The 27,965-nt window shown below is 44.6% G+C and overlaps 2 protein-coding genes across 4 annotated transcripts in view; both read right to left on the reverse strand.

Moving 5' to 3' along the window:
• Positions 1-19,458, reverse strand: part of trappc11 (trafficking protein particle complex subunit 11) — a 44,861-nt gene extending 25,403 nt beyond the window's left edge. For 2 of the 3 annotated variants that reach the window (XR_013792354.1, XM_079529138.1), the window contains exons 1-14: positions 19,322-19,458; positions 15,412-15,668; positions 14,630-14,799; positions 14,044-14,114; positions 12,663-12,777; positions 9,628-9,727; positions 8,258-8,331; positions 7,161-7,257; positions 6,116-6,249; positions 4,448-4,589; positions 3,076-3,169; positions 2,361-2,440; positions 1,592-1,670; positions 894-948 (exon numbers count right to left, since the gene is read on the reverse strand). Coding sequence is in view for 2 of the 3 variants with exons in the window: in XM_079529138.1 (XP_079385264.1) it covers positions 894-948; positions 1,592-1,670; positions 2,361-2,440; positions 3,076-3,169; positions 4,448-4,589; positions 6,116-6,249; positions 7,161-7,257; positions 8,258-8,331; positions 9,628-9,727; positions 12,663-12,777; positions 14,044-14,114; positions 14,630-14,799; positions 15,412-15,621 (1,421 nt within the window). In the remaining variant the exon portion in view is untranslated. Of the gene's footprint in view, positions 1-893; positions 949-1,591; positions 1,671-2,360; positions 2,441-3,075; positions 3,170-4,447; positions 4,590-6,115; positions 6,250-7,160; positions 7,258-8,257; positions 8,332-9,627; positions 9,728-12,662; positions 12,778-14,043; positions 14,115-14,629; positions 14,800-15,411; positions 15,669-18,724; positions 18,817-19,321 lie in introns of those variants that run through there. The other variant, XM_079529139.1, reaches the window with a different exon arrangement.
• Positions 19,459-22,072: 2,614 nt separating this feature from the next.
• Positions 22,073-27,965, reverse strand: part of LOC306943239 (glycerophosphocholine cholinephosphodiesterase ENPP6-like) — a 30,869-nt gene continuing 24,976 nt past the window's right edge. Inside the window, exons 5-8 of the mRNA XM_079529458.1 lie at positions 27,765-27,944; positions 26,261-26,398; positions 24,503-24,626; positions 22,073-23,492 (exon numbers count right to left, since the gene is read on the reverse strand). Of these exons, the coding sequence (XP_079385584.1) occupies positions 23,290-23,492; positions 24,503-24,626; positions 26,261-26,398; positions 27,765-27,944 (645 nt within the window). The 3' untranslated portion in view covers positions 22,073-23,289. The remainder of the gene's footprint in view (positions 23,493-24,502; positions 24,627-26,260; positions 26,399-27,764; positions 27,945-27,965) is intronic.

Genomic DNA, 27,965 nt, shown 5'->3' on the forward strand with positions numbered 1-27,965 from the left:
TTAGTCACATAGTCCAGGAGTCTGGAGGAGAAACCATTCATTAGTCACATAGTCCAGGAGTCAGGAGGAGAAACCATTCATTAGTCACATAGTCCAGGAGTCAGGAGGAAAAACCACTCATTAGTCACATAGTCCAGGAGTCTGGAGGAGAAACCACTCATTAGTCACATAGTCCAGGAGTCAGGAGGAGAAACCATTCATTAGTCACATAGTCCAGGAGTCAGGAGGAAAAACCACTCATTAGTCACATAGTCCAGGAGTCTGGAGGAGAAACCACTCATTAGTCACATAGTCCAGGAGTCTGGAGAAACCATTCATTAGTCACATAGTCCAGGAGTCTGGAGGAGAAACCATTCATTAGTCACATAGTCCAGGAGTCTGGAGGAGAAACCACTCATTAGTCACATAGTCCAGCAGTCTGGAGGAGAAACCACTCATTAGTCACATAGTCCAGGAGTCTGGAGGAGAAACCACTCATTAGTCACATAGTCCAGGAGTCTGGAGGAGAAACCACTCATTAGTCACATAGTCCAGGAGTCTGGAGGAGAAACCATTCATTAGTCACATAGTCCAGGAGTCTGGAGGAGAAACCATTCATTAGTCACATAGTCCAGGAGTCAGGAGGAATCACTATTCATTTAGCCTGGGGTCCACCTATGCTTTCTATGACATAGGCAGCTCCCGGCAGGATCCGCCGGGAGAATCTAGACGCAGCTGCGCGACATGAGACTAATTAATTAGAGCGAGAGAGAGAGGAGTGTGTGTGTGTGTCCTGTTCTCCCTAGTCTACACTGAATATCTGGGCAGAATGATATAGGGATGCTAGGGTTCAATTCAAAGTTGTTTATCTTTGCGTTGGCAGAGAAAAACCCTGCGGTTGCGCCATGACTCACTTAAGGGCTTTGGTGTAGTCCTTGGCGTGGTAGTACTCCTCTCCCATCTGTACCACTGCAGAGAGAGAGAGAGAGAGAGAGAGAGAGAGAGAGAGAGACAGACAGACAGACAAGTCAATTGTATTTATAGAGCACTTTTACAGGAGAATTAGAAGGCTTTCTTACCTTTATGTGTAGTTGTTACATCCCCACCAAAGAGGTCCAGGTGTTATTTTGTGCAAAAGCGCATTATTGGCTATTTCCTATACCATAAGCCCTCAATGAATTGAATTTAATTTAATTGGGCGTTGGGTTTTAGTGCTAATTCGCTTATTTCCATCGCTCAAAAACCCCCCAAGCGGCACACTTTACTACTTATTTCGACGGGAGGATGCCTCTCGAGTGTCTCCCTAGGGAGGTCCTCGAGGCACGCTCTGGAGAAGGAAACTGGAGCTCTGTTGCCCCCACGACCCAACTACTGATAAGCGGTTGAAGATGGATGGACTTTAAAAAGAGGAGGACTTCAGAATAATATATATACACAACACCACATGATAAACTGATCACATGATCTCCTTCAGCGAGACAAATGAAGGAGAGCATTTGGGTTTCAAAAACACAAAGTTTAAAAACCAGGCACTTTCTCCAAGGGGGCATATGGTTTTCTAAAAGGCCAGGTAGAACATATGTGTTTTTAATCTAGATTTGAATGTACTCACTGAGGTGGCTCTTCATGCGAGGACATTTGTACTTCTTGAACTGGGCCACAGCGTTGCTGAGCAGAGCTATGATCAACTCCTACAGACAGAGGGAGACACAAACCACATCAAACCATAACAACATACAAATACCAAAAAAATACATCTATAATAGATTTTCCAACATATACATTTAACATGTGAGTCAAAGAACAAAAAAAAAAAGAACAAAATTTTAGTTTTAATTACCGGATTAAATTACATTAAAGAAAGAGGTATTTTTACGTTCTGGCACAGGCAGGGGGTGGAGAAATAAACTGAATTCCACATTCCTGGCATTAATAGGGTAAACAACAATAATCTACTCTAATCTAATCTCGAAATGTTGCTTTTTTCTCTTCAAATCTTTATTTATTTATTTATGTATTTAATAGCTTAACCGATTCTGGACGGGAACCCCTTTTGGTGTTTGAAGCATTATGTTATACTTTAGCAACTGAAAAATAGCAGAGCCTACAAGCTCATAGCTTGTAGGTCTGCTATTTTTCAAAAATCGTGAAAATGTGGCGCAAATCTTGAATATATATTCTTTCAGAGCGAACGTTTTTAATTCAAATCTTTGCTTCAAATGGCGCTCGGTGGCCAATTACATATCATTCTGGGGTTCGTTGACATGAAATAGTTTGAGAACAACTGACATAAAAAAATAGTTTTTTCTGAAAACTGTCATGTTCTAGAAGACATTTGTAGAATCGTCCTCAGGTCTAAATATCTTAAAGAAAGTACTTACAGAATGAGGGACGTCTCTCTCTTTGCTCTGCAGGGCCTGTATCCCTGTCTTCTCCTTCTCAGAGTCTGGAGGGTCGATACCTACAAGACACACACACGCACACACGCACACACACACACACACACACACACACACACACACACACACACAATGTAGATGAAATGTGCAGCGCATAGAGACATTTCTTAAACTGTCTCTCATCCTTTAAGCTCAAACCACACATACGTGTCGAGACGCAACAAAATGGTTTCAGCGTTTGTCGGAGTGGTGTGATACGTCTTGTTGCATGTCAGCGCCAGAGTAATATAGTAAGAGAGTGGCGACACTAGCGTTGACTCCCATTGTAACAATGGAATGCGGAAGTGCTCATTCTATCTCAATGGGATAGTTCCAGCCATAGGAGTGGAATTATAGCCCATAGGCACCCGCTTTGCGGCGAGATCAAAGCGTGTCGCTACTCTCCTACTTTACACTCTGGTCAGCGCATCATGGCGCATATCATTGTCGACGCAAGTCAATCAATTGGTTCAATTTAATGGTTCCTTGCAACTACACATGCGTCTACCCGCAACCATTTGGTTGCAAGGAGTTGCATGGTGGCAGGTTGGTGTGGTTTAGGGCTTTGTGTGAGTGCGGGCATGCGTCCGTGTCCGTGTCCGTGTCGGTGTGTGCGTGCGTGCGTCTGTGTGTGTGCACGTGCGTGCGTGCGTGTTACTTTGATGTCCTTGTCTCCAGGCTCTCTGGCCGTAGAAGTCCAGCCCTCCAGTGGGCGTGGCCAATGGGTCGGGGGCGGGGTAATTCACTCCGGCCTGAAATAATTAAAAAACGCTGTGAGCTTGAAAAATAGCCGATGTAAAAATTGCAGAAATAGCTAATCTACAAGCTACAAGCTTGTAGATGAGCTATTTCAGCTATTTCTTTATTTGAAGAAAAAAATACACGATTAAATCGTTAATCGCAAAATCGCCATCTTAGATATGTGCAGCTTAACACTTAAGATGCTAAAGAGCGACAGCCTACCTGACAGAGATACAGTCTACCTGACAGAGCTACAGAGATAGTCCACCTGACAGAGATACAGTCTACCTGACAGAGATACAGTCTACCTGACAGAGATACAGTCTACCTGACAGAGATACAGTCTACCTGACAGAGATACAGCCTACCTGACAGAGATACAGTCTACCTGACAGAGCTACAGAGATAGTCTACCTGACAGAGATACAGTCTACCTGACAGAGATACAGTCTACCTGACAGATATACAGTCTACCTGACAGATATACAGTCTACCTGACAGAGATACAGTCTACCTGACAGAGATACAGTCTACCTGACAGAGATACAGTCTAACTGACAGCGATACAGCCTACCTGACAGAGATACAGTCTACCTGACAGAGCTACAGAGATAGTCTACCTGACAGAGATACAGTCTACCTGACAGAGATACAGTCTACCTGACAGAGATACAGTCTACCTGACAGAGATACAGTCTACCTGACAGAGCTACAGAGATACAGCCTACATGACAGAGCTACAGTCTACCTGACAGAGATACTTACCATGACAAATAGCTCGACTAATGCTGGTTATTTAGTTAGGACCCATTACAGTGGTGTTCGATACGAACTTAACCGGGATATGGAAACCTCCAATGAAAAGCTCTATAATTTGCTTGGCCAGCTATTCCGTCCTATCCAACTGACTCAGGCCAAAGATATTAGAAGATATTCTGCCACCTTAAGTCTCTGACTGTAATCCTTTTATACTTTTAGTTATATGTGTGTCATAATGACAATGCTATCCAATCGCATATGACGATGACACACGTGTATATCCCTATATGGGGTTCCCATATTAATCTGATGTCAGCATTGGATATTTCCATTATCTCCACATATGGGCTATAAATTATCCTCATATGTGGAGATCCAAGTGATATGACGATGACACACGTGTATATCCCTATATATCTGGTTCCCATATAGGGATATACACGTGTGTCATCGTCATATGCGATTGGATAGCATTGTCATTATGACACACATATAACTAAAAGTGTAAGGATTACAGTCAGAGACTCTACCTGACAGAGCTGCTGGGCCTGCAGCTTCCTCTCCTGGCTGTAGCAGGCAGCCTGCTGGTAGTAGAAGCCAGGGTTCTGGGTCTGGATGGCCGTCAGACCCAGCTTGATGGCCTCGTCAAACAGCTCCCCAAACGACTGGAACCTGCAACACACACAGTGACAGTGATGCTGTGTCCTTCATGTAGACCAGAAGTTTTCAACCCTTTTCACGTCAAGTTCCATTATTTATTCTGCATTTGAGCCACGCACCACCGTTTGATGACATTTAGCCTCTCAGACCCAAAACGAAAGAATATTTTGTTGCCGTTGGATCGTGAGATTTTGTACACAATTCTATGCTGCAGAGGCGTATCTACAATAAGGCGAGGGCAGGCGTCCGCCTGTCCAAATCCATTTCTAGACTGGCCAAAATCCATACAATGAGAAAAAAAAGACAACAAAAACGTTGCGGTAGAGCGTGACCCTCAATCACCCATTGTAATGTAAATGCATGCCTTTCAGCCTTTGTATCCCACTCGTCTGGCAGGTATATCTCTTTGAAAACCTTTAGTGCTACGATTGTGTGCGGGAGACGACAATTAACACTTATCTTGCCTGCCCAAAACGTAATTCCTGGATACGCCACTGCTGTACTGTACTGTACTGTACTGTACTGTACTGTACTGTACTGTACTGTACTGTACTGTACTGTACATTCTCTAATTGTGTAGACTTCTTGTAAATTAAGTAATGCAGAGGTTTAACCTCTGCATTACTAACTCTTGAGAGGATGAAACGAAACCAAATGGGTCCTTTTGGTTTCATTTTACACTCCCAAGAAAGAGTTAAAGATCTAATAAGGGTTTAACTGTGGACCACCTGGAATCCCTTCAGGGAGAGTTAAAGATCTAATAAGGGTTTAACTGTGGACCACCTGGAATCCCTTCAGAAAGAGTTACAGATCTAATAAGGGTTTAACTGGGGACCACCTGGAATCCCTTCAGGGAGAGTTACAGATCTAATAAGGGTTTAACTGGGGACCACCTGGAATCCCTTCAGGGAGAGTTACAGATCTAATAAGGGTTTAACTGGGGACCACCTGGAATCCCTTCAGGGAGAGTTACAGATCTAATAAGGGTTTAACTGGGGACCACCTGGAATCCCTTCAGGGAGAGTTACAGATCTAATAAGGGTTTAACTGTGGACCACCTGGAATCCCTTCAGGGAGAGTTACAGATCTAATAAGGGTTTAACTGGGGACCACCTGGAATCCCTTCAGGGAGAGTGTTTTGGTGTTTTTAACCCCCTTATGGCCACTGACGTAATTGACGTAATCGTTTAATCCCCTGTAATCGGGAGCTTAATATAACAAAATGTAGCAACTTTTAGCTTGTTTGGCTAACGGCTGATGTAATCTACCTAAAACCGGCCGAAATCCGCGCGTGCACGGTCGATCACATAAAAAATCATATAAACCTACGGCTGTAATAATCAACCTACGGCTGAAATAAGCAACCTACGATTGCAATAAGCAACATCTGGCTGTAATAAGCAACCTACGGCTGGAATAAGCAACCTATGGTTGGAAATCATGTAAAAACCATATAGAAATCATATAAAATCATAAAACATCATAAAAAATCATATGATCATCACTGTGTGCGTGCGTGCGTGTGTGCGTGCACATACTGTTTGGACATCCAGGCAGAGTGCTCGAAGGCCAGCTCAGCGCTGCCGATCTTCTTCTTACACAGATCTATATGCTTCCTGAACTGAGCGATGGAGTCTAGAGGAGTGTTGTGTTGGAAACACAGTCTACAGATCTGTTATGGGGAGAGAGAGAGGGAGAGAGAGAGAGAGAGAGAGAGAGAGAGAGAGAGAGAGAGAGATAGATAAAGAGAGAGAGAGAGAGAGAGATAGATAAAGACAGACATTGACACAGATCTGAAGATAGACAAACATTGAAACTCAGTAATAATTGATACTTTCAGGCCTGTTGTTATGTAGAGCACAGAAGTCTAACGTCACTGCCGCTAGTGGGCGCTATTCCACCGGTTTGCGGGGTTAATTTGTGTTGAAATCCCCACAGGGGAGTTCTAGATCGCCAGCGATCTTATATTGTAAGATTATCTTGTTCCAAAGATAAAACCTTTCTGTCAGGGAGGTGGCTCTGCGTCGTTTTGATACAAGCCTGTTTCTGGAGGAAACTGAATTCATTCTATTGATAAAGTCTTAAAACGACACTTCCGGGTCTGAAATCAATGTTGCTAGTGAAATACGTCACGCTCCGTCAAGACAACAAGCGATGGGCATGTTAACACATCCAGACCGTACGACGTGTGGAAACGTCATAGCTAATCCAACCGACTGATTGCGACGACGTGTACTGTGTACACGTCCTAGCGCTTTTTCATTGATATCAAACGAAGAATAGTTTTTTTGATTTTTTTTCTCTTTTTGGGGGGTTGGCCTATCCTTCTGCAATGTACTCCTTGCTTTTCGTGCATGCGTGCTCTGCCGTTCACTTCCCTGTTTAGCGCTCAGAAAGAAAGGCTCGCCACGCGTAATCTAGGGAGCTCTCCGTGGTTTTGACCAGATGGCTATGCTTCTGTCTTCATTTCTGACTTCAACATGCCTCTCGCCCAGGCCAGAATATTAACGCTTCTAGAGAGACTCGATCGTAATCACAGTAAGGTAAGCAAGCAACATTATGCCTCCCGGTCTTTGTACACACCTTATAGCTGATGAAGCCAGCCATGGTTTTGATCTCCAGAATGTTGGTCTCATGCGCTCTGAGTTCATGGATCAGACTGTACGCCGTTCTGTAATACCTGCACGTGCGTACACACACACACACACACACACACACACACACACACACACACACACACACACACACACACACACACACACACACACACACACACACACACACACACACACACACACACACACACACACACACACACACACACACACACACACACACACACACACACAGGTTAGTAGCGCTGCAGTACCTCCATACTCCATACTTTTATGCTTTTTTATGATTTCTGAACAATTTACAATTTAGGCATTTAGCAGACGCTCTTAATCCAGAGCGACTTACATTAAGCAATAACAAAAGAATTGGCATACATCACATATATAAAAAGTAGTTATCATGAATCATGCGTAAACTAAGAACGTAACAGTGGAGTATCTATGTAAACTATACATACTATACTATATAATATATTATACATGTGTACTATAAAGTGCTATGACTACATAAAGTGCAATTACGTAACAAGCTATAAGTCTGTTTAAAATACTATCTAAGTCTACATAATGTGCTATCTAAGGGGCTAGGCTAGGGCAAGTGCTACGGGCCATGGTGGAGTCTGAAGAGGTGGGTTTTCAGACTACGGCGGAAGATTGGGAGTGGCTGCAGTTCTGACTGCGATGGGAAGTGCATTCCATAGTTTTGGAGCCAGAAGGGAGAAGAGTTTGGGACGTGTGGAGCGTTGTCCCGGCGTTTTTAGTGAAGGTACCTCCAGCTTCCCTGCGTTGGCTGATCTGAGTGCGCGGGAGGGTTTGTAGGGTACGATCATACTTGTGAGATATGGGGGGGCCATGCCTTTGGTTGCTTTGAATGCCAGCATCAGAGTTTTGTATTCTGTGCGGGCAGCGACCGGGAGCCAATGGAGGGAGCAGTTTCTACTATATTATATAACACAATATGTGATTCTTTTTGATACAGAGGCAGTCATGGCAGCAAGACTTAATGTTCAGGAGAGGAGATTTTTTTTTCAGGGCGTTTTGGGTGTCCAGACAGACTTTACTTACTTCAGGGCGTTTTGCGTGTCCTGCTTCAGCTCACTGAAGAAGGCGATCTTGAACTGGTGTCTGACGAACAGCAGCTACAGAGGACAGGGTGCAATTGATTTAACCCATTTAGGGTTACGTCGAAATAAATAAAAAGTCTTCTGAAAGAATATTATATTCAAAATTCAGATTTGTGCCGCATTTTCACGATTTTTCAAAAATAGCAGACCTACAAGCTTGTAGCGCGCCACTCAGTGGCGCGCTATGAGCTTGTAGATCTGCTATTTTTCAATAGCTAAAGTATAACATAATGCTTAGTTAAAACACCAAAACGGGTTCCCGTCCAGAATGGGTTAAATGATTATAAAAGAAATAACACTTATCGATAGTTTTATTTTATTTTTAATAATGAATTTGGAAGGGAAATGCATGTGGGTCAGTGTTGATTTTGATAGTTTTAGTCATAGTCTTTCTGAATAAAACTTAAGTCATATTTCAGTCATATGAAAGGTTTCCGTTTTAGTCTGGTTTTAGTTGACTAAATATCATCAAGATTTTTGTGTTGTAGATCCACTATTTTCAGAAGCGCTGCAACCAAACATAAAATGACCTTTAGTCTTTTAGTTCTGCTGGATCCCTTCTCCACTGGTCCCTCCGTCTGTTTTTTAATTTGTTGACGAAATTGTGAATATAATTTTAGTCTTAGTTTCAGTCATCATAGCTTAGTTTTTATTTAGAGAACATTTTTGCGTCATAGTTTTAGTCGACCATATAAACACTGATGTGTGTTCACGCAGCATGCGTGCAGTTTTAGTCGACGAAAGTCGACTAAAACTAAGATGAAAAATGTCCGTCGACTACCTTTTTTTACAAAGGAACGAAAACTAAACGGAAACTAAATGAAAACTGATGACTAAAACTAAGACTAAATATATTGATAATTTCGTCAAGAAATAAAAACTAGACTAAAATGTTAGGAAGGGACTAGTGGACAAGAGATCCAGTATAAATAAAAGACATGTCATTTTACTCATTTTTTCAGGTTTCATGCTGAAAATAGCCAATCTACAAGCTCACAAGTCGTGCTGCAACGTGTTGTGAGCTTGTAGATCGGCTATTTTCAGTAAAATTAGCCATTACGACGGCATCAAGGCCCGACAAAATACATTTTAGTCGACTAAACCAACTGTAGATTTACTAGACTAAAATCTTATATTTAGTTGACTAAAAACTAGACTAACACCAACACATTCCAGGTGACTAATATGCGACTAAAACTAAATTAAGTTTCATTCCAAAGACTATGACTGAAACTAAAATAGGAATTTGCTGCCAAAAACAACACTGCATGTGTGGCGTGCGTGGCGTGCGTGTGCAACGTGTGTTCCAACCTGGTGCGTGGTCTTGTTGAGGAACTCTTTGTGGGACTTGACACGACGGATCTCTGTGTAGTAGTAGGTCTGGGCGTGTTCGTAGAAGGCGTTCTCCAACCTGTTGTCACACACAGTACAGGAGGTGTTACGTTCCTGCTAGAACAGTGGTCAAGGACCCCCAAATTGACACTAATCAGCCCAGCGGACCTAACCTGACTCCGCCAGATGGGGCCGGGATCAAGGCAGCACTGTGTATGCATTGATCCCGCCTCTAGCTGCCGCTGATTGGCCAGGCCGTTTTGTGGCCGGGCATCAAGTCTGCCTGAGAGTTCCCAGATGGGAGCAGGAGGGGGGAACCCAGTGTACTCTCTGCTGCCCCATCTGGCGGAGTCAGGTTACAGCGGACCCCCTTTTGAAGAGATATGCCAGGGACCCCCATAAGAGAAGATTATTACGGCTCTAGCAGTGATTCTCAACCCATATACGGACCCCCAGTTTGACATGCATTGAGTCTATATGGACCCCCCTTTTAATGGCATTTCTATCTCTGGGACCCCCAATTTATATTGTAAAATCAATGTGAATTTAACTCTGAGAGTGATACAAATGGAACCCTAACGGGTCAATTTGGTTCCATTTGTATCACTCTCGTTACAGAACCATGGGTCCATTTGGTTCCAAACTATCATTTAGCTGGGCACCCCCTGGAACTCCCTCAAGGACCCCTGGGGGTCCCCCCAGACCCCTGGAACTCCCTCAAGGACCCCTGGAACTCCCTCAAGGACCCCTGGGGGTCCCCCCAGACCCCTGGAACTCCCTCAAGGACCCCTGGGGGTCCCCCCAGACCCCTGGAACTCCCTCAAGGACCCCTGGGGGTCCCCAGACCCCACTTTGGGAACCACTGTGCTAGAATGACCAGGTAATTAGTAGTAGTTACTTGTCATCCGAGGTACGCGGTAGGCATATAGCAGACGGAAAGACCGCCGAGGCTAGGGAAAGTGCTACGGCAAGTGCTACGGGCTAAAGTGGAGTATGAAGAGGTGGGTTTTCAGACTATGGCGGAAGATTGGGGAGTGAGTCTGCAGTTCTGATCGCAATGGGAAGTGCATTCCATAGTTTGGGAGACTTTTCTGCGTTAGCTGATCTGAGCGAGCGGAGAGGGTTTGAACGAAGCCATACCTTTCGTAGCTTTGTATGCCAGCATCAGTGTTTTGTACGCTGTGCGGGCCGTGACCGGGAGCCAATGGAGGGAGTGGAGAAGGTGGGGGGGGGGGGGGGTGGGGGGGTGGGGGTGTGGGGAGACATGTGAGAATTATGTCTGGTTGGATCATTTGGAGGGGCTTACTGTAAGTGCACATGCCGGTAGGCCAGTAAGGAGTGAGTTAACCGTAGACAAGTTATTTTTATTATTAATGTTTTATCCCACGATTTTGTAACCCATTTTTCACCCCTGTGTCAATTATCTAATGTGATCCTGGGCTCTACACACCCTCCGCCAACCTGGGGAGAGCAACGGACTTGAACTCATGCTTCCATCATGCATGAGTGCCCAAGTTGCTCCTTTACACCTGACAGGGGGGAGTTTCCCTCGTAGACAGTGTAAACCTACAGGATGGAGTGACCGCTGTAATGTGTGCTCCTTTGAACAAGAGCTGACTGTCCAGGACAACAGCAAGGTTCTGAATGAACGAGAGCTGACTGTCCAGGACAACAGCAAGGTTCTGAATGAACGAGAGCTGACTGTCCAGGACAACAGCAAGGTTCTGAATGAACGAGAGCTTACTGTCCAGGACAACAGCAAGGTTCTGAATGAACGAGAGCTTACTGTCCAGGACAACAGCAAGGTTCTGAATGAACGAGAGCTTACTGTCCAGGACAACAGCAAGGTTCTGAATGAACGAGAGCTGACTGTGGAGGACAACAGCAAGGTTCTGAATGAACGAGAGCTGACTGTCCAGGACAACAGCAAGGTTCTGAATGAACGAGAGCTTACTGTCCAGGACAACAGCAAGGTTCTGAATGAACGAGAGCTTACTGTCCAGGACAACAGCAAGGTTCTGAATGAACGAGAGCTGACTGTCCAGGACAACAGCAAGGTTCTGAATGAACGAGAACTGACTGTCCAGGACAACAGCAAGGTTCTGAATGAACGAGGGGCTGACTGTCCAGGACAACAGCAATGTTCTGAATGAACGAGAGCTTACTGTCCAGGACAACAGCAAGGTTCTGAATGAACGAGAGCTGACTGTCCAGGACAACAGCAAGGTTCTGAATGAACGAGAGCTGACTGTCCAGGACAACAGCAAGGTTCTGAATGAACGAGAGCTGACTGTCCAGGACAACAGCAAGGTTCTGAATGAACGAGAGCTGACTGTCCAGGACAACAGCAAGGTTCTGAATGAACGAGAGATGACTGTCCAGGACAACAGCAAGGTTCTGAATGAACGAGAGCTGACTGTCCAGGACAACAGCAAGGGGGGGGGGGGGGGGGGGGGGGGGGTTCTTCATTTTTTTGCAGGCAGGCAGGCAAAGTGAGTGAAAAATAAACCCTCTTCTATCTTAAATCCTTTTGCCAGCATTATTGTGAGAGCAACAAAGGGTTGTGTAGTTGTCTGTTGGTTTGTATAATTTATGTTGTTCTGTAAAAGTGGTGGTATAGGGCTTGTTTGTTTGTGTGTGCCTCGACAGAGCAGGCGGCATATAATAGTTTCTGCTATCTACGTGCTGGTTGTGGTGGCCCAGGCCAGCCCTGGCTGTTGGAACCGAAGTCACCAGGGCACTGTCTATGGAAATAGTTAGCTCCTGCGTGAGGCAGGACTTAGCTGGGAAGAAGAGAGAGAAGCTCAGTGTTGTCTGGGTTCAGCTTGAGGTGGTGAGAAGACATCCGCTGTGAGATGTGCAGCCAACCCCTGTTTGCATCAATGTACCTCTACCACTTCCATTCATCGGCTGAAAAATGTTTTCCAAAAATACCACACGCAGCCGATCTACACAACGTGCAAAATGTGTGTGCGTGTGTGTGTGCGTGCGTGCGTGCGTGCGTGCGTGCGTACCTGATAATGTATCCCACCAGGTGGTCTGTGTGTGGCAGGACAAACAGGCTCTTTCCAGACAGATCACAGGAGTTACACAGAGTGGCTGCTCTCTCTGACGCCACCAGGTCCTCTCCTGCGCGCGCGCACACACGCACGCACGCACACACGCAAGCACACACACACGCGCAAACACACACACACACGCAAGCACACACACACACACACGCAAGCACACACACACGCGCGCGCAAACACACACACACGCGCAAGCACACACACACACACACGCGCAAACACACACACACACGCGCGCAAGCACACACACACACACACACACACACACACACACACACACACACACACACACATCGATAGATTCTTTATTCCTGTGTCATGCACCAAAGGCGCCCAGCCCACATGGACTTACAGGACACAACAGAAATCATTGAATGAATAATGTCATCGTTGCATAGATGTACAATAAAATAAAACATACAGAACAGTCTGCCTTTTTTTAATTTTAAGCCTTGCATAATTATGAAACATGCTAAAAAGAAAATAACCTTTCCTAAAACATAATTCAAGTCTTTCATAATCATCATCCAACCAAACAATGTTAGAACAAATAGATGACATACATGGGGAAGGCCCCCATATACTGTATGGTGCCCAGGTCTCATGACATCACGTGACATCATCAGGGATGGAGATCCCTAATGTCATACTAAATGCGACCTGCTGTCGCAAGTAAGCCCATATATGGAGATCCCTGATGTCATCAATATTAGTATATGGATATATGTCAGAACCTGTTCTGACATTCCATATGTTGATCCTTCCCCATCCATCTTTCCTCTTCGATGTCTCCCTTTTGACTGATAATAAATGTCCATTTAACCCATTTTGACCTGAGATCAGATTCTAAAAATGTCTACATCCTGACAGTTTTCTGAAAAAGCTATGTTTCTATGTCAGTGGTTCTTCGATTTTTAAAAAATAGCAGACCTACAAGCTCGTAGCGCGCCACTCGGTGGCGCGCTATGAGCTTGTAGATCTGCTATTTTTCCAATAGCTAACACCAAAAGGGGTTCCCGCCCAAAATGGGTTAAACTCTAGACGGGCCCGCCCCAAAGTTATCAGTGCAGCCGCGCCCGACAGCCCGGCCCTACCTGGGCCCTCATCAAACCCTGTACACTCAGGACACTGCCCCCGCTGCCACCCTTAGATCTCCATATATGGAGCTGACCTGTCCTGACATTCCATATGTTGATCTGACCTCATCAAACCCTGTACATGCAAAGACACGCTCCATATATGGCCAGTGCCCGCTTCTCGCCCTCAGGCGTCTTACTGGTAAACAAATATACTCACATAAGTATTCAGAAGTACAAGTTTTTACCTGGCGGTAGAGGGGTCTTCTTCTGGATGAGCACCACAGCCACCTTGGTGTTCCTTCCCTGTAGACTGGTCCTACACACACAGTGGTGGAAACACATTTATAATGAATTGCATTTTTATAGCGCTTTTCCAAGTTGCTCAAAGCGCTTTACAATGGTTCATTCGTTCATACATTGGGAGGTGAAGTGGCGAACAGTCGACGCCAGCGTCCTCACTTCCCACATTCACACACCAAATGGTGGCGAGCTCACACCGACCGACTCATTGGAGGCAATGTGGGGTTCAGTGTCTTGCCCAAGGACACTTCGACATGTGGACAGGAGGAGGAGCCGGGATTCGAACCGCCGACCCAGGGATCATTGGACGACCTGCTCTACCTCCTGAGCCACAGCCACCCTTTACTGTAGACTGGTCCTACACACAGTGGTGGAAAGAACTACATTTACTGTAGACTGGTCCTGCACACAGTGGTGGAAAGAACTACATTTACAGTAGACTGGTCCTACACACAGTGGTGGAAAGAACTACATTTACAGTAGACTGGTCCTACACACAGTGGTGGAACTACATTTACAGTTCTACGTTACCTGACGATCTCCACCTTGGTTGCACATTCGGACTGCTTCTCCTTCCACTGCGGGTCGTCCCAGTCCAGCTCGTAGAACAGAACCACCAGAGCAGGGACCAGGTTGAGGTGTTTGTTCATCCAGCCTGTCTTCAGGATGCCTTTAGGGATGTACCACTCATAGGACGTCCTCTGAACGCACGCACAAACACACACACACACACACACACACACACACGCATGCACGCACACGCACACACACACACACACGCATTGATTTTTGAGCGATGGAAATAAGCGAATTAGCACAACACCCCAATGCCCCATTCAATTCAATTCAATTCATTGAGGGCTTTATGGTATGGGAAATAGCCAATAATGCGCTTTTGCACAAAATAACACCTGGACCTCTTTGGTGGGGACGTAACTACAAATAAAAGGTAAGAAAGCCTTCTAGCATGGAATTCTCCTTTAAGTCACTCTGAATAAAGACTGGCTGCTAAATGCCGAAATGGTCAATCGTAATTGACCATTGGTGATATTATGAATGCCATTTTACAGCTTTTTTTGCCCATTCGTCATAAAGCCAAAAGATAGCAGATCTATACAAGCTCAAAACACGTCGCTCTGCAATGCGTTGTGAGATTGCAGATGAGCTTTCCGATCTACAAGCTCGGGACCGCTTATGAATCTGCCATTTCCGCAAATTTTGGACACAGGTTTGAACAACGTGAACATTTTTTTTTGTGAATCAAAAGAAAACAATTCCGACAATAATTGATCTCAAATGCTTTTTTACCCCACCTTGGTGCGGCACTTTGGGTACTCGTGGTCGCCGGGGAGACATTTGAAGGAGATGGGCACTCTGTCGGCGCGCCGGTTGGCACAGAAGGCGTCCCAGATGGCGCGGTGCACGGCGTTGTAGATCACGTCCAGGCCGGTCAGCGCCACGAAGGCCATGGGCCGACAGCACAGCTCCGGAGGAAGCTCCCACTGGGAGGAGGCTGCTGCCATGGTGGTGGTGTTGAGGAGGAGGCCTCAACACTGGACCGCAATACTCCCTGGAAGAGAAAAATCACACCTATAAAATAGCTCAAGGCTCTATTGCTGATTACTTAGGTTAGGACCCCCGCAGTGGTGTCCGGTTAGAACTTAAACCAGGATGCTTTGACTTCTGCTTTCTCCCTGAAGCCGACCCTTTATATATTCTCCGACCAGGCTTGTCACGATGACTAAGCCAGTTAGATCTATCCATATATGGTTCTACCATATCTATCTGATATCAGCACTAGGTCGGCTCGGGCCCAAATATAGGGATTGTCATACTAAACATGTCATATGTCATATAGCCCAACGTCCTAGTCAGAGTCTTCGTTACAACACCTGTGAAGTGAGTGGTGCAACTCCGTGTGGGGGTCCCGGGGGGGGGGGGGGTTCCAGACCCACAGGAACGCACCCAGGGTGCCGGCCCGATTCCGGCGAGCCGCAGCGCGTCCGAAACGGTTGAGAAATGACAGAGTTACCGTGTGGGGGTCCCTATACCTTACTGTCACTGTACTGTACTGGCACACTCGAAATCACCATATATACAGTTGATATGTGTGTGTGTTTGTGGGTGCGTTAGGTTGCGCACAGGTGGTGAAAAACAACCATGCTGTTTTCGTGCTCAGACGCACCCACCCAGCCAGCCAGCCACCCACCCACACACATAGCTCCGTAAGGGAGTGGTTGCATGGTTTTGCACCACTCAAAAACCACAGTAGGCCTGAGACCACATTCTTGCAAATGCAACCAAAATCCTGACAGTTTTCTGAAAAACCTATGTCAGTGATTCTCAAACTATTTCATGTCAAGGAGCCCCAGAATTATCTGTATTTGGCCACCGACTCCCATCTGAAAATATGTTGTTCCAGGGACACTTTGACAGACACTAACTCTGGGGGAGCGCACAGGGATCAAACTGGGAACCTCATGGTTCCCATCCGGCCGCTCTACCGGCCACTCTACCCCTGAGCCACTCCTGCCGAATACCAAACGAGTCGCTCCTTTACCAACTCGGCCCCGGGCGTACAGCCGGCGGAACTGCACGGCCTTGGTATTCCAAAAAGTAACCTAAGTAAATGATGCTTAAACGGTTAAACCTAACCTTATTCCTAACCTTAACCCATTTTGGGCGGGAACCCCTTTTGGTGTTGGCATCATGTTATGCTTTAGCTATTGAAAAATAGCAGATCTACAAGCTCATAGCGCGCCACGAGTGGCGCGCTACGAGCTTGTAGGTCTGCTATTTTTGAAAAATCGAAGAACGACTGAGATAGAAACATAGCTTTTTTAGAAAACTGTCAGGATGTAGAAGACATTTTTAGAATCTGATCTCAGGTCAAAATGGGTTAAACTCAGTAAAACAATGCCTAAACCTAACCCTATACCTAAACTTAACCCCAGTAAAACTATGCCTAACCCTAAACTAATTTCTAACCTTATTCTCAGTAAAACAAAATAAAGAATACAAGAACCGCGGCACCGAGCGGTCGGCGTGAGGTTGGCGTAAAAACCGAGGGGCGATATGGTTTAGGGGCGACCGTACCCGATAGCATGTACGCTGGGTCATAGGCCTTTTTACAGAAGTCCCTTTGGGCATCAACCCTATAGGGTGCCGTGAGTGACACAAGCCTACAAGGGCTGCCACAGAATACTTTGATAATATAGTGGAATTGATCCATATCACTTGAGTTTAACCAGTTGCGCCTCAGTACAGTAATATCTGTGATCTTATAGAGGTTTATACTCCCTCAAGGTCATTGCGTTTTGCAGGCCAGTTGAATCTCCAGGTCACAACAAATGCACGTATGAAGACCAGAGAGGTGACCGAGCCTATTCCGTCATAGCCCCCAAACTGTGGAATGAGCTCCCTTCCCATGTGAAACTGGCCCCCACCATCGAGACTTTTAAATCTCGCCTGAGATTTGAGAGTTCTGTGTTTTTCTTTGGCTTTGTTGTTGTGTTATGTGTGTTCTTTCTCTACAGCACTTTGTAAACCTCGAGTTGTGAAATGTGCTACAAATAAAGTGGATTGGATTGAACCATTTAAGACTCTCTAGAGTAGTTGTGCGTTGTATTTCAATCTACGCCAAATGTCTTTGCAAAAAAAAAAAAAAAGCAGATCTACAAGCACATTAACGCTTCAAGTTCACGGTGCACTGAGCTTATAACGCCATTATGCCCAGCAGCACTGGGCACCTTGTGAATAATTATAAACATGTATAACAAGTTTTATAAAGCTTTAGTTATACGCTCATCATAAATAATGCATTAATAAATATTATATTTGACAAGCATTGTTGCTCCCCGGCCTTTTACATTATCCTGGACACCCTTATGATGGTCTAAACTAAGTCTAAACCAAAATTAAACTTTTTCAGATTCCGATGAATTGAATATGAAGGACCCCAATGGAAACAAGCCATAGGCTTTCTTGGGTTATAATAAATCCTCTTAGCAGACCTTGTATTGTAACTGCACTTTACTGTGCTTTTTTCTGCAAACTGTTAAGTACAATTCAATATATATAGGCCTATTTGTTTCTAATTTGGATATTTTTTTTATCCCATATTTGTATAACGTTTCTGTGTGTTGTTTTACATGCTGTGCAGCCCTTTTTAAACGTGCTTTATTTTATAAATAAACACAGAACCAACTGGACCCTCTCTCTCCCAGTGTTGACATGATTATTATAATGATGGAACAATTAAGAACACAACACTATAGCATATTAATTAGCCTGTCAGCTAACAACTAATAATTAACCTGTTGTTCTTATCATTGCTCCTAGTCCTGGCATATATATATATCTCAGCAGTGACAGCCAGGTCAACAAGACAATGTGAACGCTCATGGTGTGGCAGTAGTGTTGTTATTATAATAATATTATTATTATTGGTGTCAATCAATGGTTTGTGTTGTTGTTGTGCTAATAGCTACATGGCTGCTAGCCATAGCTAGCATCAGTCTGCTAGCTCTGCTCCAGGAACAGTGTTATTCCCATTAGACTGAAACGTTCACTAAACGTGCGAAGTCTAAACTGTAGTAAAATAAAGAGTATTAATTCCCTACTCGCCCAAAACAAATGCCGTTGTATAATGTTGAAAGGCTGTTCTCCGCGGTGGGCAACGTGTCAGAACTCCATCTGTAGTGGTAACGTCAACATTTTGCGGCAGAAAATAAAACATAATGATGTTATTGTGTTATTTTATATATACTCGAGTGCGCCCCCTACTGATCTGGTCGATGGCATTTCCCCATCGACCAGCTCTGTAGGTGGCGCACTTGAGGGAATTACAATAATATCCGTCTTGTTTTAATGTTTTATGTTCTGTCCTAAAAGTGTACTTTACACAAAAGGTGAGTTTCTGGGACCGTTGCCACCGCGGAGAATAGTCTTTCAGAAATCATTAAAAAAAAATATCGGCGAGAAGCGAAATCATATTCTTTATTTTTGACTAAGAGTTTTTACATGACATGGCAGAGCGTTAGAGAGAAGAACTCGCTATAACGCGCTCTTCTTTGCAGCAGATCCGAGCTACTGTTCTCTTCTCTGATCAACCTCTCTCTCCCATCTAGTGCAATTATAAAAATCAATAAAATAAAGCCCTGCTGCGTGTTGTGAATAATTATAATGAATGTTTGTTTTATGAAACGTGTGCGTCGTACATACCTCAGTTAGTATAGGCAGGGTAAAGTCCTGACAGACAGTAGTTTTTAAAGCCAGTTGCTAACTGCTAACAGAGACACATCACACAGTGAGTCAGCTGACAGGAACAACGCCTGCCTGCTGCTGTAGATCCAGGAGTAGCACACTTTGTCCACTTGGTGGCAGTCTTGTAATGTAGGCTACTAATCTGTCAGACTGACTGAAAAATAGTTCGACCAATGCTGGTTATTTAGTTAGGACCCACTACAGTGGTGTTCGATACGAACTTAACCGGGATATGGAAACCTCCAATGAAAAGCTCTATAATTTGCTTGGCCAGCTATTCCGTCCTATCCAACCGACTCAGGCCAAAGATATTAGAAGATATTCTGCCACCTTAAGTCTCTGACTGTAATCCTTTTATACGTTTAGTTATATGTGCGTCATAATCGTGTATATCCCTATATGGGGTTCCCATATTAATCTGATGTCAGCATTGAAATATTTCCATTATCTCCACATATGGGCTATAAATTATTCTCGTGGAGATCCAAGTGATATGACGATGACACGTGTATATCCCTATATGGGGTTCCCATATTAATCTGATGTCAGCATTGGATATTTCCATTATCTCCACATATGGGCTATAAATTATCCTCATATGTGGAGATCCAAGTGACGGCCTTTTATCCCCATATATGGAGATCCATTTGAGATCCATTTGAGAGCCTTCGCAACACTGACACCTTTTAATTTATCAATTTTTTTCCCTTCTTTTTTTTTAGATCCTTGTATTGAACGGTGCTTTCCAGTGCTTATTCTAAAAACGGTTAATTAATACAGTTTTCAATCAATCAAGTACTGGAGTTATTAAAGGACGACTTCACCACTTTTCAACTTATCTTCATATAATTGGGTCCTGCCACCATTTCTTTCTACTCAGTCTGTGTCTCATTCTCTCATAGGAGGGCTGTAGGCAGTTCAGAAACCCGTCCACCAGGGACATCATCGTTAGGCAGATTTAGATTTGTATTATCGTGAGAACTGAGAACGATGGCTTCCATTTACGCATTGCAACTTTTCAGGAATAGAAAGCCTGCAGTTTCTGTTAGCTTGGATTCCCCCATTGATGATGTCAAGGGTGACGGGTTTCTGAACTGCCCACAGCCCTCCTATGAGACACAGACCGAGTAGGAAAAAATTTGGTATTTTATCATGAACATTATTGAATACATTTCGGGTATAATGATGATCCGGTCGGGAGCGGATGATATCGTTACGTCATGTTGTAGTATTGTTTTGTAGTCGACAGGCAGGAACAATCAAACGGAACGTCCTTTTCCCGCAAACCGATTTTTCTCAATAAAAGCTGCAGGCTTTTGAGCTTGTAGATCGTCTATTTTTGCTACGACAGTAATATGCACTGTGGCCCTCTGGAGTGAGTGTGGAAATATATTGGCCCTCGTCAAAGTTGCCCATCCCTGATATCTATCTATATACACATAGGAGGGCTGTGGACACATTAATGCATAAACTATGGATTCCATTATAGATTTCTAACTTCCCAGGAATAGAAAGCCTGCACTTTCTATTAGCTTGGATTCACCATTGATGATGTCACCCTGGTAAAAAAAAAAAAAAATACAAAAGAGAGAGAGAGAGAGTAGATTGAACGAAATGTAGGGCTTAAGTGTTTAATGTATGTTTTGTAACAATCATCAAATTGAGTAAAAGTAAAAGTACAATATTTGCCTCTGAGATGTAGTGGGGTAGAAGTGAATGTATGGAAAATTGGAAACAATTCCTGAAAAGTGTACTTTTCATTTTGGCGGGAACCCCTTTTGGTGTTAGCATTATGTTATGCTTTAGCTATTGAAAATAGCAGATCTACAAGCTCATAGCGCGCCACCGAGTGGCGCGCTATGAGCTTGTAGGTCTGCTATTTTTGAAAAGTCGAAGAACGACTGACACATAGAAACATAGCTTTTTCAGAAAACTGTCAGGATGTAGAAGACATTTTTAGAATCTGATCTCAGGTCAAAATGGGTTAAGTACTGGCCTACAGTACTCGAGTGAATGTGCTTAGTTTCCTTTCCACAACCGATGGCTTCTATTCCCAATGGAAAGCTTTTCAGAAGGACCTGCAGGGTAAAGTCAGCATGTCCGTCTCGGATATACTAACAACAACCTTTTTGAGTGGTGCAACCACTCCAAGGAACAGCAATGTCCGTGTTCACCTATGTGTTCACCTAACTCAGGGATGTCAAACTCAAATACACAGTGGGCCAAAATAAAGAAATTGGTACAAGTCGAGGGCCGGACTGTGTTTCAACACACGTGCACAGCGGTCATGAGGACGTTCCAGGCAAACAGCAAAAAAGAAAATGCATTTAAAACAGAAAATGCATTATTATTAAGTTTCCTGTTCTATGACCAGTTCTAATACTAATTAAATATCATCCCGCGGGCCAAAGATAATTCATTCACGGGCCTGATTTGGCCCCCGGGCCTTGAGTTTGACATATATGACCTAACTAACTACCGGTATGTCACTATGAGCACGAGTACCAATGACTACCAAAAGTGGCGCTGTTGTGCCAGAAACAGAGAGAGAGATAGTGCTGCACTGCTGCCTGCTAATGAGAGACAGAGAGAGAGGGGGGGGGGGGGGGAATTGCACCACTCAGTTCACACAGGTGTGATTTTTACTTTTACAATGAAAACGTGTCATGTCACATAATAACTATGAAATAAACAGACCGAAAAGCACAGTTCAGATTTGTCGTAGATCGTTTTTATACAAACAGTAAGGCACGTACAGGCTGTCACTATCTAGTCTACTGACATAGATCAACTTTATACATCTTTAATTTGCTTATCATTACTACACACGGTACTTAAAAAGAAATAGCAGATCTACAAGCTCACCACACGTCGCTATGTGCAACGCATTGTGAGCTTGCAACAAAGTTTAAAATCAGGCATGACGACGCCACCAAGGCCAGCCAAAATACATTTTAGTCGACTAAATCAGCTGTGTAGATTTAGCAGACTATAATGTTATGGTACTGTAGGTAGTACTAGTCGACTAAAACTATACTGAAGTTAAAACATTTCAGATGACTAAAATATGCCTAAAACTAAATGGAATTTAAATTATTCAAAGGACTATTAATACCGGTAAATCAAGAATTGCTGTCAAAATCAACACGGGGGGGGGGGGGCATTCTCATAAACAATGAACATGTTTTATAAATGCTGCCAAGAAAGGGGTGTTTGAACAGCAACATCTTCCCCCCCCCCCCCACAACATTCACTTGTTTGTCTGACAGGACTCTCTTTTTTCGCAGAGCCTGGGAGTCGATGGGCACTGATGCCGGGGCACCTGCTACTACTGGTAGGGTGGAGTTATATAACCTCACAATAGCTATGCCTAAACCTAACCCTGACCCTAACCTGTAAAACAAGCGCCCCATCAGCACCCAGACAAAAAAAAAGGTCATCCGGTCTGACGACAGGCAGAGAGGCTGAAGACCAACCTGCTAAAACTCACCGATAAACAGTCCTATAAAAATCAATCAATATATACATTTAAATGAGCCCTTTTACAGTAGAGGCTTCCAGAGAATATGATTAAAACAAAATAGTGCGCGTGTGACGTGCGGGTGCAATGAGTGTGTGCATTGTGTGTGTGTGTGCATGTGTACACATGTGCGGGGTCTCAGCCAGTGTCAGATATGAAGCACGGTGTCTGGCTGCGGTAAAACGGGGGTCTGTCCTACAGTATACAGTCAATTTATGATATATTTTCTCTTTCTCTTTCTATTATTAAGGTTATTTTTGCAGTCAGTTTGTATTGGTGGTGGGGAGGGGTTGGGGGGGGGGGGGGTCGCGAGACATGGCCAATGCATTTCCGGGGGGTCCCCAGCCCAAAAACGTTGAGAACCCCTGCCCTAGGGTTCCGTGACACTAGTCCAGGGGAGTGCCCCTTAAGGCCACAGCAGAGGCAGCATGGCAGCCATCAGGCCGGTCATCGTCGTGTGCTGATGGCGTCCGGGCGAGCCGCTCAGCAGGTACTCCACGCGGGACCACGAGCCGTTGTTTGGCAACGGCTCCACGCCCAGCGTCTTACACAGCAAGTTGTACACGTCCACGCTGCGGATGGGCGCCGCGCGCAAGTTAATCTTGAAGTCTGGGGGGAAAAAGAGGGGGGAAATTGGAAATATTTAATGCATTGCATTATTAATGAATTGCATTTTTATAGCGCTTTTCCAAGTGCTCAAATCGCTTTACAATGGTGCATTCATTCATACATTGGGAGGTGAAGCGGCGAACAGTCGACACCAGCGTCCTCACTTCCCACATTCACACACCAACGGTGGCGAGCTCACACCGACCAACTCATTGGAGGCAATGTAGGGTTCAGTGTCTTGCCCAAAGACAGTCCCGCCCCCTCCAGAGACCCGGAAAATAAATCCCCGTTCATTTTCCTCATAGACTTTTCAGAAAGTATTTATTTAAAGACGTTTAGCCAACTATTGTCGTGACAAATCATGACAACAAACACAATTTTTCGGGCTGAACAAATAATTAGAAAGAAGAAGAAAACAGCAGGTTACAACACTTTTTGTTGTTTTTCTTCTTTGTAATTATTTGTTTGGTCCAAAATATTGTGTTTGTTGTCATGATTTGTCACGACAAGAGTTGGCTTTGTACGACGCTTATAAGGTCTTTAAATAAATACGTTTTGAAATGTCTATGGGAAAAATGCATTGGAAACTATTTCCTGGGCCTGGCGTCGTCATGAAAGGGGCGGGGCTGCGACGCTCTATAGCAGTGGTAGAGACAACAGACCACGTCTCCAGGACGTCAGAGCTGGCGGCCCCTTTGCACCCATTTTCATTCTTTTCCACTCATACATTTTGTACTGTACATTTTATATTTTGTGATGACAATGAATCATGTTGTTATTTTTCCATGTCGCATTTGTTTTTGTGCTATCCTTTTAGACCAAGTGTTTCACATTTCTGTCTAATAAAGTATTGATATCAATCAATCAATCAATATCCATTCTTTGAATGTTAGGCTTTCACTGTCATCTTCCCTCTTTTGGATGAAAAACGTCTCTCTCTCTCTCACATGCCTTGAAGTAAACAACTGTCCGTTCTAAAAAGAGACCTATGTGGGCGTGGCTCTACTCACCAGGTCCGGAGGCCATGAAGAATCCTCTCATATGGATGAACTCGTTGTCGTAACCATGCCAACCGTGTTGCCATCCCTTCGCCTCCCCACTCCCGTTATTCCAGTACGGAAGTTTGCTCTTATTCTGACACACACACACACACACACACACACACACACACACACACACACACACACACACACACACACACACACACACACACACACACACACACACACACACACACACACACACACACACACACACACACACACACACACAGTTTATTATTATTGTTTATTACATAGCTTGGTTGAATGCTTGATTCTGATTGGTCAAGGGCTGAATTCAGCTCATATCAATCTGTCTAATCTAGCTAATCTAATCTAATCTAATCTAAGCCTCAGAGCACCTGCTGCGCTGCTTGGATTGTATGCTGTATCCAACATGACAGCCGTGTAAACTCACAGTGTCATTTACAGCTAAACATGTTTGCTCTCAAGAATGTTTTTGAAAACATTTGAAGCGAGAAATAGACGATTAGTATGACAAATGATGGTGGCCGTCAGACAGTGTTATATCTCCATATATATTTAAAAGAAAAGTAGATGCATCATTGGTAGCCTGGCATGGCCAGACCAATATCACTGCGTAGATATTAGTCTGGAACTTCGGTGTAGAAGGTTTATTTCCAAGTGGCGATTTATTACAAACCCATTCCAACGCCACAGCAAAAACGTCTCACATTGAATAGTGGGCTCCGATTGGTCACCCACAACTTTGGGGTGAGCAAAATGTAATTCAAACTGAGGAGTGCCAGACCAATCTCCCCAGAGATTTGTCTGGTTTCCAGGCTAGTTCATTGGAGCCATGTGTCTCCAGTGTACGGAGGACGTCAAGCGGAGGTGTGGGAAGGCAGTGTCGTTTTTGGCAGCAAATTTCTATTTTAGTTTTAGTCATAGTCTCTTGAATAGTTTATTTAGTTTTAGTCACATTTTAGTCACCTGGAATGTACTGTATTAGTGTTAGTCTAGTTTTAGTCGACCAAATCTACAGTCGATGTAGTCGACTAAAATGTGTTTTGGCGGGCCTTGATGCCGTCGTAATGGCAGATTTTATACTTCACGCTAGATCGGCTATTTTTTGTCTTATGTGGAGTGTGTGTGTGTGCGTCCAGGGTGTGAGGTCGAGATTCTGGGTGTGCGTCCGTCGTTCTGCGAGGAGTATGTTTACAACCCGTCAGAGAAGAACCTCACTGACTCCATGGAGAACGCTCTGAACGTACTATTTTCAGCATGCAACCAAGTGTAAAATGACTTATACTGGATCTCTTGTCCACTAGTCCCTTCCTAACATTTTAGTCTCGTTTTTATTTCATGACGAAATTGTCGATATATTTAGTCTCAGTTTTAGTCGTCATAGCTTAGTTTTCATTTAGTTTCCATTTAGTTTTCGTCAGGTAGTCGACGAACATTTCTCGTCTTAGTTTTAGTCGACAAAAACAACACTGGCAGAAGGCACGCTGCGTCGCTGCCACTCGAGTGACTACTGGCCAATCACAGTGCGTCTTTTCTTGGACTTATCAATTAATATCCAAAAGAGCTTTATTGGCATGAGGAAACAAACGTTTACATTGCCAAAGCAAATGCCGCTGACGCGAACTTCTACCGAACTTCCGCTATGCTTCGCAAGGTATCTCGGGAAAGCTTGCCTGTTCTGGAGAAACACACACCCTGGAGCCAGAAGGAGGCGTTTATGTGATGTTTATGGTATCTCACCTCAGTGATGAACCACCCGGGCTCGGCCACCAGGGTCAGCGTGGAGATGAACTTCCCTCCTCGGTAGTGGAAGCGTTCTGGAATGTCCTGAACCCTGTACACCTGCATGTTAGGAATCTGGGAGAGGGCAGTGTACACCTGCATGGAAAACACCTGCATGTTAGAACCTGTACACCTGCATGTTAGAACCTGTACACCTGCATGTTAGAACCTGTGCACCTGCATGGAAAACACCTGCATGTTAGAACCTGTACACCTGCATGTTAGGAACCTGGGAGAGGGCAGTGTACACCTGCATGGAAAACACCTGCATGTTAGAACCTGTACACCTGCATGGAAAACACCTGCATGTTAGAACCTGTACACCTGCATGTTAGAACCTGTACACCTGCATGTTAGGAATCTGGGAGAGGGCAGTGTACACCTGCATGGAAAACACCTGCATGTTAGAACCTGTACACCTGCATGTTAGAACCTGTACACCTGCATGTTAGAACCTGTGCACCTGCATGGAAAACACCTGCATGTTAGAACCTGTACACCTGCATGTTAGGAACCTGGGAGAGGGCAGTGTACACCTGCATGGAAAACACCTGCATGTTAGAACCTGTACACCTGCATGGAAAACACCTGCATGTTAGAACCTGTACACCTGCATGTTAGAACCTGTACACCTGCATGTTAGGAATCTGGGAGAGGGCAGTGTACACCTGCATGGAAAACACCGGCATGTTAGAACCTGTACACCTGCATGTTAGGAATCTGGGAGAGGGCAGTGTACACCTGCATGGAAAACACCTGCATGTTAGAACCTGTACACCTGCATGTTAGGAACCTGGGAGAGGGCAGTGTACACCTGCATGGAAAACACCTGCATGTTAGAACCTGTACACCTGCATGTTAGAACCTGTACACCTGCATGGAAAACACCTGCATGTTAGAACCTGTACACCTGCATGTTAGAACCTGTACACCTGCATGTTAGGAACCTGGGAGAGGGCAGTGTACACCTGCATGTTAGAACCCTGTACACCTGCATGTTAGGATCTGGGAGAGGGCAGTATACACCTGCATGTTAGCAACCTGAGTAAGAACAATGTTCTGATGACCTGGTGCTGTGTGTAAGAACACAGTTCTGACCTGGTGCTGTGTGTAAGAACAATGTTCTGATGACCTGTTGGTGTGTGTGAGAATAATATTCTGACCTGGTGCTGTGTATAAGAACAATGCTCTGACCTGGTGCTGTGTATAAGAACAATGCTCTGACCTGCTCTGACCTGGTGCTGTGTATAAGAACAATGCTCTGACCTGGTGCTGTGTATAAGAACAATGCTCTGACCTGCTCTGACCTGGTGCTGTGTATAAGAACAATGCTCTGACCTGGTGCTGTGTATAAGAACAATGCTCTGACCTGGTGCTGTGTATAAGAACAATGTTCTGACCTGGTGCTGTGTATAAGAACAATGCTCTGACCTGGTGCTGTGTATAAGAACAATGCTCTGACCTGGTGCTCTGCGTTCTGTCGGGGCCAGATGCTGACCACGGGTCCTCTGTCCATCATCTTGACCACGTCGGACATGTTGATGTATTTATCCAGCTCGATCACTTTGTCCATCCAGTGGAGGGGAGTCATGCCGTGGTCCGAGAACAGCACTATGTTGACCCGACCGGTCAGGTCCTTCTCCTGGACACAAAAAGACAGAAG

The sequence above is a fragment of the Electrona antarctica genome (assembly GCF_951216825.1).
Source record: "Electrona antarctica genome assembly, chromosome: 19".
NCBI classification, from domain to species: Eukaryota; Metazoa; Chordata; class Actinopteri; order Myctophiformes; family Myctophidae; genus Electrona; species Electrona antarctica.